The following is a 16,581-nucleotide window of genomic DNA, read 5'->3' on the forward strand; positions in this document are numbered from 1 at the left end:
GCGGTGCTGAGTTCGAGGGATTTGACTGAGACAAGGTGGGGGGAGGGGAAATGAGGAAACTGGAGAAATCCGAGTTCATCCCTTGTGGTTGGAGGATTCCGAGGCGCTCTTCCTCCAACCGTCATGTTGCTATGGTCTGGCGATGGAGGAGTCCAAGGACCTGCATGTCCTTGGTGTAGTGGGAGGGGGAGTTGAAGTGTTGAGCCATGGGGTGATTGGGTTGGTTGGTCCGGGTGTCCTCCCACTTCCACCAAACCAAAGGAGTAGCCATGGGTACCCGCATGGGCCCCAACATTTCAGAGAACACCTCTGGGACACCCAGACCAACCAACCGGACCACCCCGTGGCTCAACACTTCAACTCCCCCTCCCACTCCACCAAGGACATGCAGGTCCTTGGACTCCTCCATTGCCAGACCATAGCAACACGATGGTTGGAGGAAGAGCGCCTCATCTTCCGCCTAGGAACCCTCCAATCACAAGGGATGAACTCGGATTTCTCCAGTTTCCTCATTTCCCCTCCTCCCACCTTGTCTCAGTCAAATCCCTCGAACTCAGCACCGCCTTCCTAACCTGCAATCTTCTTCCTGACCTCTCCGCCCCCACCCCCACTCTGGCCTATCACCCTCACCTTGACCTCCTTCCACCTATCACATTTCCAACGCCCCTCCCCCAAGTCCCTCCTCCCTACCTTTTTATCTTAGCCTGCTGGACACACTTTCCTCATTCCTGAAGAAGGGCTCATGCCTGAAACGTCGATTCTCCTGCTCCTTGGATGCTGCGCTTTTCCAGCAACACATTTTCATCTCGTACCAGATTTCTCTATCAGATTAACACAAATATATTGATTTATTATTAAAACATGGCTTAATCAAGGCTTTTTTTCAACAGTAGAAATACTGAGGCTTTCGATATCATTTTCACCTTCCTCTCTGACCTGAGGAAGACATCGTAGGGTGTGCATAGCTGTCCATTCTCTTGTTTGGCTACTTGCCTTATTTTTGTTTTCCCATCTTCTTCTCTTGGGGTTTGTGGGGGACCCATATGAGTGTATAAATATTTGCATTTCTAAATAATCCCAATATTTACAAATTTAAGAAATATGGCAGCTTTATTGTAGAGGTTTTTTTTGTTTAGAGAAAGTCACTTTGACTACATGATTGTTTAGTTCTTGAAGGGGCAGGGGTAGAGTATGAAATGGTCCAGCTGCTTTCAGTAGATGGCAATCACCAGACATGTGCATTTTACTGGAATTTAAAAAAAAATAGTCCATTCGAGAAGTTTAGAGTAAGTTTTCCAGCAGCTCTCTGTGAGAACAGCTGTTTTAGACTTTCAGCGCTCTCGCAGGATCCTGTGAAAGATTTCTTGGATAAGTGGTATAGGTGGATGAGGTTTTAACTGTTCACAGGCTACACCCCAAACAAAATAACCATATTTCAGACAACAATTGTCTTAGACATGTGACTTCTGGTTAACAAGCAGGTACATGTTGAAAGTATGTTTCCTCTTGTAGGAGAATCTAGAACTAGGGCTTGTAGTTTAATAAAATAAGGGGGTGCCAATTTAAAGCAGAAACCTATTTTCTTCTGAGAGTTGGAAGTCTTTGGAATTCTCTTCCTCAAAAGACTGCAGAGACAAAATCTTTACATGTTTTAAATCCGATAGAAGGAAAGATTTCCAGGGATATGCAAAAATATAGAGTTGAGGTTAAAATCAGATAAGCCATGATCTTCTTGAATGATGGAGCAGGCTCAAAAGGCCATGAGGCCTACTCTTGTTCCTTGTTTGTATGTTTGTTACAAGTTTAAGTGGCGAGTGTCATTTTGTTTTTAAGTGTTCCTTAGTACACATTATTTTAGGAAAGAAAGCAAGATATTTCTCCTATAATCAAAATTTAACCAACTTTTGCAATCCTTTGGATAAAAGTTCTCAAACAATTAGTAATGCGAGCCGTCACAACATTATATGCTCTGCTGGATGTGAGTCTTATGACAAGAGTTGTGAAAGAATGAGCTGATTCTGTTAGTTATAGACTAGAAAGAGCAAAATAGAAGACACTGCTGTGTGTATTGGAAAATCATAAAACATTAATATCATTTCAGGGGGAAAATGTGGATTCCAGGGTGTGTTGTTGTTATGGTTCTTTGATAAGCATCTAATTTGGTATGATTGATTTTCAGGTAAGAAAATTATAACCTAGTCGTGTTACATTTGGATTGTATTTAGATGTAAATTTAATAATGTTATTTCTCATCTGCTTTTGTCTGGACTAGTCTATCGGAACACTAGTAAAATATTCTTTTGCTTAGTACTTTATCTAATTGTACTTTTTTGTTTAAAGTCTCTTCACAGAAAATGTGTTGGCTCATCCCTGTATTGTTTTTCGGCGTCAATGCCAGGTATGAAATTTTGGGAAGAGGGAAAGAAAAAGATTTATTAAGAGGATTGAAATGAAAGTTCCTAGCCTTTGTATTTTGATTTACAAAAAAGCTTTTGTACAAGAGCACTTGCTGCGAAGAGTTTGAATTTTCAGTTTCTGCTTGAGATCCCTAATCAGAATTAGGATTATTCTTTATACAGTTGCTAAATACAAATCATTGTAGTATTGCAAATTAGGTCAAAATCCTTCATAGTATTCCTGATGTTATTTGCCTGTACTATCATTTGGAAGGATATGTCATTTGCTGGTTTCTGTAATGCCTATGAAGTAAGGACACCACTTCGTATAGCATTAAACTATTCATATTGGAAATAGAAGGGTTTGATTACCTAATAATACTAAATTAGGTAACTACTGCTTACAGCTCATCCACTCTGGATTCTGGAAATGAGAACACACCAATATTTCCCACTCCTGATTTGCTATCAAGTGATTCTTCAGCATGCCTACCTTGACTAGCTATGATTTTATTTAGGCTGTTGATTTAAAGAATTATTGATTTGGCAAAGGCTTGTGGCCTTTTGAAATTTTTCAGTGAAATGTTTTTGCACTTACAGGGCAGGAGAGCAAAAAGAAGGGAAATTGATTTATTTTGTCACCTATCATAATGTCTTGAAATTATTTACATAGCAAATGACTTATGAAGTGTTTGGACTGTTCTCTTACATTAAAAACCAACACTTAAATGTAATTTGTTGCAAAATCAATGATTTTTCATCTTCAGTTGTGAAGATTTCTTGGACGGTAAATGATGTTAGCCTTTATTGTAAATAGATTTGCATACAGAATTAAAAATGTCTTGCTGAAATTGTGTAGAAACTTGGTGAGACAGCAGGTGGAGTATTGTGTACAGTAATCTCCTTAACTAGGGGGAGGGTGAAGTGGCCATACTGGAGTAGAACAATGGAAATTCACCAGACTAATCACTGGGGTGGTGGTATTGTCTTAAAAAAAAGAGTTTAAAGAAACTAGGCCTGTATTTTCCAGTGTTTTGAAGAATATGCAGTGATCTCATTGAAACTTACAAAATTCTTAAAGAATGCAACAGGGTAGATGTGGATATAATCATTTCCCTTGTTGCTGAGTTTAAAACTGGAGGACATAGTTACAGAATAAGGGCTGGGCAAGTTGAGATAAGGAATTTTCCTCACTCAGCGTGGTGAACCTTTGTAATTTGCTACAGCAGAAAGCTGTGGAAGTTCAATCATTTATCATGTTCAAGACACAAATTGGTAGATTTTAAAATATTTTTAAAAGTTGATTCACCATATTATTGGACTGATGGACTTGGGTACTTACTTCTACTATTAGGTGAGGACCTTCAGTAATATTTCAGAACCACAGTTAGGAGATGAGGATAGCTTTAATGTCAAAGGAGCAGCCTAAACTAAAAGAATAGGGGAAACGAGGCTATGTTAAGGGTGGGCAAGGGAAGCGATAGCAGAAGGGAGCGAAGCTAGAATGAGGAATAAAGAATAGAAGGGAGGTAACTCCAGTGGACAGGGAGGGCTGGGGAGGAAGGTAATGACATTAAATTGGAAATGTCAACTTAATTTGAGGAAGCTGGCCTTAACACATTTTGATTTAACACAGTTTAATTTTTATCAATCCGGGGGGAGGGGCGGGGGGTGAAGGTGCAACTTAAAGCAAGAGCATACTATAAGCCTCTTTTGAAAATGTATGCATTTATACTAAATATCTCGTTTAAACAACATGAAAATGGCTAATTTTTTAATCATTTTTGTTTTAGGTCAATTATCATGCAAAAAATTATCATCTTACTCCTTTCACAGTTATAAATATTATGTACCATTTCAGCAAAACTCAGGTAGGTCATTACAATCATCTTATACTTGGAAATCTATTTGCACATACCCCTCTCCCATTCCAAAACTGATTTAATATTTTTATATTGTTACTTTTTTCTACTTATTTTCAAACCAAATTCCTAGAAGCATTCTGGATTTTCAGAGAATTTTTTTCAGAATTTTTAAAATTGTGTCCTGACTTATTACATCTAATTTTTATGGAGTTAAAGATGTTTTGTGCTTTTTCCTGGAAGTTCAGGTATTCTCAGAAGTTTTGCTCCTTTTAAATCTTACTCTCGCTCAATTTAATGAAAGATTTCTATTGCATATCAAACCAGTGGAGTGGTGCTAACAGCTAATAATATTAAGATTAACAAGACAAGTCAATCTTAAGTACTTGAAGAACTTATAAAGAGAAATTGCTAAGACCCTGGGTCTGATGAAGAGTCAGTAGACTCTGTTTTAACTTTGTTTTCTCCCCACACATACTGCCAGAACTGCTGAGTTTCTCCAACTTCTCTTGTACCAGGCCCCTAGTTAGGGTGCAGACATATGTAATCTATAAATGAACCAAAGATTAAGAGAAACATTTATAAAATTCATTCTTGGGATGTTGGCACAGCTGGCTAGGCTAGCATTTGTTGCCCATCCCTAATTACCCAGAATGCAGGTCAAAGCAAACCACATTGCTGTTAGTCTGGAGCCTCATGTAGCCCAGACCGGCAAGGATGGCAAGTTTCCTTCCCTAAAGAAGGTTCGTGAGTAAAATGGATTTTGTCATTCCATAGTGGTTACATGATTGTCATTAGACTAGCCTTCTATTTCAGATTTTTATTGGATTCAATTCAAATTTTACTGTTTACCATTGAGGATCTGTGGTCTTGGTTACTAGTCTAGTGACATTACCATTATGCTACCACTTCTCTGTCTGAATTATTTTAATTTTATACTTCACCATTGTCTTTCAGTTGGGATAACTGGTAAATGTTTTCTCCACAGGAAAAAAGATTTACAAATCTTGGGTTTAATATATTTGAGACCGAGCTTAAAAATAGAAAATCAAAGCCTGTTCTGTTTAAAAAATGATCTGAATTCTTGAAGGCTAGTGTAATTTCAATACCAATTTCTGGTTGAGATGTATTTATTCTTTCTCTGTTCTTCTATACTTCACCAAGATGAAAGCTTGACAAAGTAATGAAAAATTGACTCTCAACTAGGGAATGTGCCAACAATTATTTTTAGAAATAAAAAGCTGTTTATTTCCCTTTGTAGCTTTAGAGTTTGTTCTATTCCAATCTTTTTTTGTTAACACTACAAAAAAAGTAGGAAACTGAACCACTGTCTCTCTTTCACACTTGCAGGGAATAAAAGGATTATGGAAAGGAATGGGAAGCACATTTATTGTTCAAGGAATAGCACTGGGTACTGAAGGCATCATTAGTGAATTGACCCCACTTCCCAGGTAGGTCACATCTAGTTGTACTTTTTAAAAACACAACTTCTATTCATATCATTGATTTGAATTTTATTTTTAAACTTGGTATGAAGGCAGTGACTAGACTTCAGTGGAAAGGCATTGTTGGGATAAATAGGCAAAGTGCACACTTTTTGTTTCTTTGTGTGCACCCAGATAGTAAAACCAAATTAAAGTACTTAATTTTCTCATTTAAGATTATAAAGAACATAAAAATTAGGATCAAACAATAGAACATTTAGCACTTCATGGCTGATCTGTCCCAGGTTTCAATTCCTCTTTAGTGCCAGCTCCTCATAATCTTCAATTCCTTTTTTCCAGTATTCTATCTACCTCTTATTTAAATACTTTTTTAGTGATTTCAGCCTCTACAACTGTTAAACAATTCCAGGCATTCACTATCTCTGAGAGAACAGATTTCTTTGCATCTCCGTTTTAAATGAATATTCTCTTATTTTGTGACTATGTCCCTTTGTTCAAGATTTCCCCATCAGTGGAAACAACTTGTCAACATCTTCCTTGTTAGGTCCCACCAAAACCTTCTGTTTCAATTAGATCACCTATCAATCTTCTAAGTTCTAATGAATAAATGTTAAAGCTTACCTGATCAGTGAACCTTTTCATCTCAGGATTCAGTCTATTGAATCTGTTTTGAACCACCTGCAATGTCCGCATATCATTTCTTAAATGCAGGAACCAAAACCCATACACAGCAATGAAGGCTAAAATTCAATTTCTTAATAATTTGCTGTACCTGCATGCTAACTTTGTTTTTTTACTTGCAAGAACACCCAGATCTCTGTATGCCTCATTTTTTTGGAGCCTTTCCCTGTTTACATATTTAGTCTGCTTTTGACTTTTCTTACGAAATTATATTCCCTACATTAAAATGCATCTGTCACGTTTTATCCCACTCAGGCAACATATCTTGATTTCCCATTCACTACAATGTGATGGCACTTTGTTTCAGTTACAGTTTCCTGCTTCTTGTCTCCCTCCTTTCTTAAAAAGAGCATCATATTAGTGTTTTTCAAATCTAGAGTTCTAGAATATTTTGACCAATGCCTGCACAATTTCAAAGACCACTTCCTTTAAAACCCTTGGATGCAGGCCATCAGGTCCTGGTGACTTGCATGCATTTAGACTCATTAATTTGTCAAATACTTTGTCCTTTGTGATAATGACTAATAAGCTTTTTCCTCCTAATTAGCACATTATTCATCTGATAACCATGGGATGTTTATAGTGTCTTTCACTATGAAAAATGATGGTTTGAATTATCTGCCATTTCCCTGTTTATTAATTCCACTGTTACATCCTATAGGGGTCCTACATTCTCTTTAGCTACTTTCTCTTCTATGGAAGATAAAAACTCATGCTGTTTTTTATATTTATTGCCACTTTGATTTCCTTTTTGATTAACTTCTTAACCATCTGCTGGTTCCAACTAAAAACCTCCCATTAATTTGGCCTACAACTTGTTTTTACTACATGGGTATGCCTTAGTTTTTGATTGGCCACCCTCCTGGACCACCTTTGTTAGCAACAGGTCATTATTATCAGAGTCCTATCAAGATAATTGAGTTTTTAGATTCCCTACAGTGTAAAAACAGGCCCTTCGGCCCAACAAGTTCACGCTGATCCTCCGAAGAGTAACCCACCCAAACTCATTTCCCTCTGACTGATGTACCTAACGCTATGGGCAATTTAGCACAGCCAATTCACCAGACCTGCACATCTTTGGACTGTGGGAGGAAACCGGAGCACCCCACTCTGGGAGAATGTGCAAACTCCACACAGACAGTTGCCCAAGGCATGAATCTAACCTGGGACCCTGGTGCTGTGAGGCAGCAGTGCTAACCACTGAGCCACCGTGCTGTGTTGAAACAGAAATTTCAGTATGATAAGTTTTTATGGTGAGAAAATGGTTGCATTAACTTTATCAACAGCTAAAACGCAGTGCAGGATTCTTAGTTTTGGTTTTGTTATATTCTACTACGATATTTTAGTATGTATAATTTAATATTTAATCTGCACAGCATTATCCTCCAAGCTTTCTTATTGCAGAGAAGTTTCCCATAAATGGAGTCCAAGACAAATAGCTGGTCATCTTGTACTGAAAGGGTAAGTTACAACAAGAATCATGTGATATCCTGTTTAGTTTGAGAACAGTATCTTCTGAAACTGTTGTTGGCTATCTCATTTTAGTTATTCTCTTGATATTTGTTTAGATTTATTCCAGTCTGGCTAATGCAGATATGGCCAGACATGCTAATTTTTGTGATTGTTTACATTCATTTTGTACTACTTACCACCTAATTGCTACTTATTTGACTGTTTGACTTGGGTGATCCCTAAACAATGGGGTTTGTCAATTAATGTTTCTTTAATGAATTCAACAGTATGTATTTCAAAATTCACTTACAAAAGGTCAAGTCCCAGATGTCCATGTCTAGCACAGCTGGAGAACAATAATTCAAAAAGACCTTTTCTAATATTTGACTCTGAAGATCATGAAGTAGAAGGTGATTAGTTAGACTTTTTGGTCCAGCTAATTTCCCATTCTTAACTTATAAATGCTGTGATACACTAGTTAGATATTCAATCATTTAGTGATTGTTATCTGTTAATCAAAATCTTGATAATTCCTTTGCAAAACAATGTGTTCCAAATTTGCTTTTCACAAATGTAACCAAATTTCTCTTTCCGTACTGTCAATATTTAACCTCAGGTAATGTCTTTAAATTTAATCTTTTGCAATGATTTGTAATCTTCATCATGTATAAATTTTACCAGATAAACTAAAGTTCTTTGCTTGTGTTTCTTCATAGCACAGTATATTGGCTCAAGGAATCTGTTGTCTAATTTTGAACTGTTTGTCAACCCTGAATATACCATGTGACTCAGATTAGCATTGCATACAGCATTCAAGCTGTTTGAGCCATGACTTCCCTGCCTTCACATGTTGTTCTCGACTATATAGTTCAATGGTCCATTTGTTTTTAGTTTTGGTCACATTAGCCATGTCTATAGAAACCTTTTTAAATTTCTGCTTGAGCTATTTCAAAGAGCAAGCAAATTACTTATTTTCTTCCCCCATTTCTATTAATTTATCTTGTCAGTTATTTAATGTTTCCTGAGCTAAATACTTAATATGAGCATTGGAACTAGGTGCAGAAGCAAGCCCATTGACCCTATTCTGCCATTGAATAAAATAACCACTGAACTGTTTGTTTCAAACACCACATTCCCATACACCTGAGATTACTGCTAGATAAAGGAATCAAAGGCTATCTGCCTCTATCTTGAAATTATTTCAAAATTGTATAAAGTCTGAGAACAACAATTGTCATTTCTGTCCTACAAGGGCAATGCTTAATTCCACATCCACTTTAAGACTGTTGGCACCTACAATCAAACCATCCTTTTGTGTTTCTAAGCTTAGTGAAAACAGATTCAATAATTCTTCCTAGTTTGGTATTTTCTACAACTGTGATCACTTTATGTAAGATTCTAAATCTACCGTTAGTGTAAACTAGAAATATAATTCTCGTAATGCAGATGCATGATATTCCTGTTTAGTATTGGTGCTATGGATTTAATATGGTTAAAGCTATCACATTTCCCTTTAAATTTATTCCTCTTGAAATTATGGTGGATAATTTTACTTTTGTTAAGTTTTGCTCGATGTAAGCCTGTTGTAAAGTTTAATCATTTTACATCAACAGATTTTTAAAAAAACTTATTTTTTCAAAAAGCAAACTTTATTTTCCTGCAGGTTGACCTGTGTAGTGGCACTGCCTTTTTACTCGGCTAGTTTAATTGAGACTGTGCAGGTAAATTTTCTGTGTTAACAAAGCTTATTGATTGTAGTGAGTGAAATAAATTGCCTTTTATGTAATCAACCATTAAATAGCTGAGGTCAGTCAGCGATCATTTATTCTTGTGACACTTCAAATCTGTTGAAGTATGAGCCAAAAGGGAGGCCATTTGATCTATTGTATCTGTACTTCGTTTCATGAGCCAGCTATCAAAAATGTCTCCATGATTACTTTTTCCTAATCAGAGAATTTTGATTCTGACCGTGTTTAATTAAGCAAGTGTCCTACCAGAGGCTGTTAAAAGAATAACTGATAGCTGACAGTCTGCCTATAGATTGAAATACATTTAAAAATATATACTTGCACAACGGCTCACATTCACATAAGCACCTTTCGCATAATAAACTGTCCCACAGCACTTCATAAAGTCATTATAAAACAAATACGACACCATTGACATAGTTGGATGTTAGAGTAGATGACCAAAAGCTTCTTTAAAGAGAGGTTTTAAAGCAAAGGGTGTTTAAAGTAAAAAGGAGCATTACAAAGACAGATTTACAGAATGAAATCCGTAGCTTGGCGATGAAGGAATGACCACTGATAGTGGTGATTAACACTGAGGAAGTATTAGAGGATTTTTTTGGGGGTTGTGGGCATTACTGGCTGGCCAGCATTTATTGGCCACCCCTAGTTACTATTGAGAAGGTAGTGGTGAGCTGGCTTCTTGAATCGCTGCATCCCACCTATTGTGGGTTGATCCACAATGCCATTAGGGAGGGAGTTCCATGATTTTGACCCAGTGACATTGAAGGAAGGGTGACATGTTTCCAAGTCAAGGTAGTGAGTTACTTGGATGGGAACTTTAAAGGGGGTGGTGTTCCCATGTATCTGCTGCCCTTGTCCTTCTAAATGGAAGTGGTTGTGGGTTTAGAATTTGCTGTCTGAGGATCTTCAGTGAATTTCTGCAGTGCGTTTTGTCGATCAGACACACTGCTGCTACTGAAGTAAAGGGAGTGGATGCTTGTGGATGTAGTGCCAATCTAGTGGGCTGCTTTGCCCTGGATCAGGGGTGGGGAACCTGCGGCCTTCTAGGCCATTGTGTGTGGCCTTTTGAACGAATCCAAATTTTGCAGAACAAATCTTTTATTTTTTATTATTTTTTCGTCCTTTATTTTAACTTTAATCTTAAAATGAATGTATTTAAAATATCAGAGTAAAAGAAAATTCAACGAAATAATCCTCACAGACTGACCGTCACAATTAAAAAATTGGTAAGTCATAAGAGCTGTTTTGAATTTTGAAGAATATATAATTGAAGTTTCTTGGATGCGACCTTATTAGATTGCAACTAACATAATGCGGCCTTCCAACATGAAAAGGTTCCCCAATTAAATAAAGATTCGTACACCTTGTGTCTCTCTCTTTTTTTTTAAGAAAAAATGAAAAGGTTCCCCACCTCTGCCCTGGATGATGTCAAGCTGCTTGTGTTGGAACTGCCCACGTCCAGGCCAGTGAGAAGTATTCCATCACCCTCCTGACTTGTGCTGTGTAGATGGTAGACAGATTTTGGGGAGTCAGGAGGTGAGCTTCTCACTGCTGTATTCGTAGCCTCTGACCTGCTCTTGGAGCCACTGTGTTTATGTGGTTAGTCCCATTGAGTTTCTGTTCAGTGATAACCTCAGAGTGTTGATGATATTGAAGTCAAAGCGTGATGGTTACATTGTCTCTTATTGGTGATAGTCATAGCCTGGCATTTGTGAGGCACTGATGATACCTGCCAGCACAAGCCTGGATGTTGTTCAGATATTGTTGCAATTAAACATGGACTGCTTCAGTATTTGAGGAGTTGCAAGTGGTGCTGAACATTGTGCAATTGTTGGCAAACATTCACACTTCTGACCTTCTGGTGGAGGGAAGGTCATTGATGAAGCAGTTGAAGATGGTTGGGCTGAGGACACCACCTGAGGAACTCCTGCAGAGATGTCTTTGAGCTGAGATGACTGCCTGTGACCAGTGAGTGCTACAAGGATCTGTGCTGGGTCCACTACTTTTCATCATTTTATGTAAATGATTTGGAGGTGAACATACGAGGTATAGTCAGTAAGTTTGCAGAAGACACCAAAATTGGAGGTATAGTGGACAGCGAAGAAGGTTACCTCCAGTTACAACAGGATCTTGATCAGATGGGCAAATGGGCTGAGGAGTGGCAGGTGGAGTTTAATTTAGATAAATGTGAGGCATTGCATTTTGGGAAAGCAAATCTTAGCAGGACTTATACACTTAACGGTAAAGTCCTAGGGAGTGTTGCTGAACAAAGAGACCTTGGAGTGCAGGTTCATAGCTCCTTGAAAGTGGAGTCGCAGGTAGATAGGATAACGAAGGTGGCATTTGATATGCTTTCTTTTATTAGTCAGAGCATTGAGTGTAGGAGTTGGGAGGTCACATTGCAGCTGTACAGAAAATTGGTTAGGCCACTTTTGGAATGTTGTGCATAATTCTGTTCTCCCTCCTGCAGGAAGTATGTTGTGAAACTTGAAAGGCTTCAGAAAAGATGTACAAGGATGTTGCCAGGGTTGGAGGATTTGAGCTATAGGGAGAGGTTGAATAGGCTGGGACTGTTTTCCCTGAAGCGTCTGAGGCTGAGGGGTGATCTTCGAGGTTTATAAAATTAGGAAGGGCATGGATAGGATAAATAGACAATTTTTTTTTTCCCTGGAGTGGTGGAGTCCAGAACTAGAGGGCGTAGGTTTAGGGTGAGAGGAGAAAGATATTAAAGAGACCTAAAGGGCAACTTTTCACGCCATGGCCTCTGTGTGAATGGAATGAGCTGCCAGAGGAAGTGGTGGAGACTCGTATAATTCGACATTTAAAAGGCATCTGGATGGATATATGAAGAGGAAGGGTTTGGAGGGATATGGGCCAGGTGCTGGCAAGTGGGACTAGATTACTTTGGGATATTTGGTTGGCATGGATGAGTTGGATCGAAAGGTCTGTTTCCATGCTATACATATCTGACCACCAACAACCATGGTTATCTTTCTATGTGCCAGGGATGATCCCAATCAGTGGGATTTTTCCCCTGATACCCGTTGATTCCAGTTTTGCTGGGGCTTGTTGATGTCACACTCTGTCAAATGCAACCATGATGGCAAACTCTTGCTTCAGCTTTGGAATTCAGCTCTTTTGATCATGTCTAAACCAAGGCTGTAATGAAGTCAGGAGCTGAGTGGCCATGGTGGAACTCAATCTGAGCATCACTGAGCATGTTATTGCTACGCAGGTGCTTGATAGCACTGTTGATGACACCTTCCATCATGATGATTGAGAGTGGACTGATGGGGTGGTAATTGACTGAGTTGAATTTGTCCTCATTTTATGGATAGGAGATAACTGGGCAATTTTCCACGTTGTTGGGAAGAATCCAGTGTTGTAACTGTGCTGGAAGAATTTGGTTACCGGAGCACTAAGTTCTGGAGCACCAGTCCAGTACTTTTGCCAGGGCCCTTAGCCTTTGCAGCATCCAGTGTCTCCCAATTGTTTCTTGATACCATGTGGAGTGAATCCAATTGGCTGGAGACTGGTATCTGTAATGCTGGGACCACTTGAAACCAAGGTCGATCATCCACTCAGCAGTTCTGGCTGAAGATCGCTGTGAAAGCTTCAGCCTTTTCTCTTGCTCTGTGCTGAGCTCTTCCATCATGGAGGATGGGGGATATTTGTGGAGCAACCTCCTCCACTGAGTTGTTTAATCGTTCACCATTCGTGACTGAACGTGGCAGGACTGTTCAGTAAACTAGGATCGCAACTGTTGGTTGTGGGATTACTTTGCTGTCATTCGCTGGTTTTGCACTTTGCCATGCACGTCGTCCTGTTTGATAGCTTCACCAGGTTGACGCCTGATTTTCAGCTATGTCTGCTGCTGCTGTAACAATTCTGTTGCTATTAATGCCTCAGCACCTCCTGCATGCACAGTTTCGAGTTGCTAGATCTATTCAAATTCTGTCCCATTTTGCATGGTGGTAGTGCCACACAACATGAAGAAAGCAGGACTTTGTCTCCACAAGGACTGTGATGTGGTCATTCTTACAGATATTGTCATGGACAGGTGCATGTGCAGCCAGCAGACTGGTAAAGATAAGATCAAGTTTGTTTTTTCCCTCTTGGTTTCCTCACTACTAGCTGCAGACCCAGTCTAGCAGCTATATCCTTTAGGACCCAACCAGCTCAATCAGTAGTACTGCTGTTTGCTGGTGGACATTGAAATTCTCCCCCCAGAGTACATTTTGTGCTCAGAAGGGTACTGAGTCATCAGCCGAGGGAAGATGGTACAAGGTAATCAGCAGAAGGCTTCCTTGCCCATGTTTAACCTGAGATGGCACGAGGTCCAGAATCCATGTTGAGGACTCCTGGGCAGCTCCCTCCTGACTGTAAACCACTGTGCTGCCACCTCTGCTGTGTCCGTCCCACTGATACGGCAGGCCATATTTAGGCATGGTCGTGGTGTCTTGGATATTGTCTATAAGATAGGATTCCGTGAATATGACTGTCAGGTTGTTGCTTGAGTAATCTGAGACCGCTCTCACCAACTTTGGCACTAGCCACCAACTATTAGTAAAGACGACTTTGCAGGCTTGACAGAGCTTATTCTGCCGTTGTCTTTTCTGATGCCTAGGTCGATGCCAGGTGATGCGTCTGGATTTATTCCATAGCAATTGGTTCAACTGAATAGTTTGCTAGGCCATTTCAAAGGGATCACAGGTATTTCAGAGGATTGCAGGCAATTACAGTGATGAGACAGGTGAAGTAATGGAGGAATTCAAAAGCCAAGATGAATATTATAATTAAGTCCTAACTGAGCTATTGCAGGTCGGCAAATGTGGATGTGTGATTGGTATTTAATATAACTTAAGATACAAGACAGTTTTGAATAACAGAGTTTGAAGGCTAGAATGTAGCATAGGAGAAAGTGAGGACTGCACATGCTGGAGATCAGTCGAGAGTGTGGTGTTGGAAAAGAACAGCAGGTTCCGAGGGGCAGGAGAATCTATGTTTTGGGCATAAGTCCATCATCAGGAATCGGGCATCTGCAGTCCTCACTTTCTCCTAGTTGATTTTAACCTTACCACAAAGCCTCTTCCAAGGATGCTTGCCTAGACGTTCTCCTCCTTTTACAAGGATCTCTGAGTCTCTCTCTCACTGCACCCCCCAGGTTGTCTCCTCTGCCCTGAAGCTATTCAGCCACATCCTGAAGCTGACTCGCTACCACAGCCACATCTCCTCCATCAGTGCCTGCCGACAGAACCGACTGATCCTGCATGGACTCTGGAACACATTCAGACTGTCACAGTTTGGACCTGAACAGGACAACCCGTCTCCTTTCTGATTTGAAGGCCTTATGCCTGAAATGTCAATTCTCCGGCTCCTCTGATGTTGCCTGACCTGCTGTGTTTTTCTAGCACCACAGTCTCAACTAGAATGTAGCATGGAGACCAAGAATGGATTGACGTGGTCACTTTTATTGGTAATAAGGACTTAAATGAACATCTGAGCAGATTGAGCTGAGGCGGAAGCACAGGCAGGTGATGCTAGGCATGTAGAAGTAGAAAGTCTTGGTGAGAATGTGCATCTATGGATGAAAGGTCATCCCTGGGTCATGTATGAAAAGTTTGTTTCAGGCAGTTGCCAATGAGCGACACAGAATCATTGGTGATGAAGTGGAATTTGGAGCAAAGACTAGTCATTGGCCTCTTTTTTTTTCTCTAGTACATGCCAAGTTTGTTACAAATGAAACTTCCCAATGTATTGTATTCCGGACTCCTTGTGGAGTGGAGTTTATTCAGAACCTGGCTCTCTGCCATTAAACTTTATGAAATGCCTTGACGAGAGTAAAATCTTTTTTGAGGTGGCTAAAGGGCTAATATCCTCTGAATGGCTAGAGGTTTTGATGAGTGTCTGGTTTCAGAGTGAATGAGGGACTGAGTCTGTCTCAACCCCCAACCTCCCCACTCCCCCTTTCAAACAGAAACTGGGTGAACTTGGATCAGGCATAAGTTGGGGGTAGGTAAAGATGAGGGTAATGAGTTGTCCATCCTTACTTTTCACGCACACAAATGTGTTGAAGCTTCAAATAGCCAGCAACACAGCCTCTGCTTAACAAAGGCCCTGCTTACACTCATACAATCGCTGGACATCATTACATTTGCACCTTCTTTTACCCTCTTTCCTCTTTTTTTTTTTCCCCCAACTCCCATGAATGATCCCAGTAAGCATTCCAGCAAACTATTCTAGTGTTCCCCAACCTTAATTGCAGATAGATACAAGAAAATACTCCCACACAGTCAACAACCTGTTGCAGTAGATGCACACCAGTAGAGTACATCAGAGCCAGCTGGTAATACAGAGGATGGGATCACATAACAGCGAACAGGAGTTTGCTTTATTTTTTTTAAGAAGTCTGCAAATCACAAATAGTGTTACAGCCAAATCGCATTTACAGAGCATGCGTTATAGGAGGCAATGGCCTAGTGGTATTATTGCTGGACTCTTAACCCAGAGACCCAAGTAATGTTCTGGGGACCTGGGTTCAATCCTACCATTAGCAGATGGTAAAATTGGAATCAAGAGTCTGTGATGATCAGGAATCCATTGTTGATTGCTTGGAAAACACCCATTTGGTTCACTAATGTCCTTTAGGGAAGGAAACTGCTGCACTTACTGGGTCTGGCCTACATGTGACTCCAGACCCACAGCAATGTGGTTGATTCTTAACGGCTTGCTGGGATGGGCAATAAATTCTGGCTATCCAGTGACACCTGCATCCTGTAAATGAACTTTAAAATAATTATTAACATTGTGGATCATGATGTAGAGCCATATCCTTAACTTTGTCAAAGGCAACATGCAAAGATTATAAGCATAAAGGTACTAGTATAAAATTGCAAAAAACTTGAAAGATTAAGTGAATGGGCAAAGCTGTGACAAATATGTTTCAGCATTGTCAAATGTGAGGTTACCAGTTTTGGACTTGCAGTGTTTCTAG

General features: G+C 39.7%; 1 protein-coding gene across 1 annotated transcript in view; it reads left to right on the forward strand.

Annotated features, from left to right (window-relative positions):
• slc25a46 (solute carrier family 25 member 46) overlaps window positions 1-16,581 on the forward strand; it is a 30,777-nt gene that overhangs the window by 8,440 nt on the left and 5,756 nt on the right. The window contains exons 3-7 of the mRNA XM_043710495.1: window positions 2,341-2,398; window positions 4,190-4,267; window positions 5,609-5,709; window positions 7,789-7,845; window positions 9,500-9,557. Coding sequence (XP_043566430.1) covers window positions 2,341-2,398; window positions 4,190-4,267; window positions 5,609-5,709; window positions 7,789-7,845; window positions 9,500-9,557 — 352 coding nt within the window. The remainder of the gene's footprint in view (window positions 1-2,340; window positions 2,399-4,189; window positions 4,268-5,608; window positions 5,710-7,788; window positions 7,846-9,499; window positions 9,558-16,581) is intronic.

This window comes from Chiloscyllium plagiosum, chromosome 2, assembly GCF_004010195.1.
Source record: "Chiloscyllium plagiosum isolate BGI_BamShark_2017 chromosome 2, ASM401019v2, whole genome shotgun sequence".
NCBI lineage: Eukaryota > Metazoa > Chordata > Chondrichthyes > Orectolobiformes > Hemiscylliidae > Chiloscyllium > Chiloscyllium plagiosum.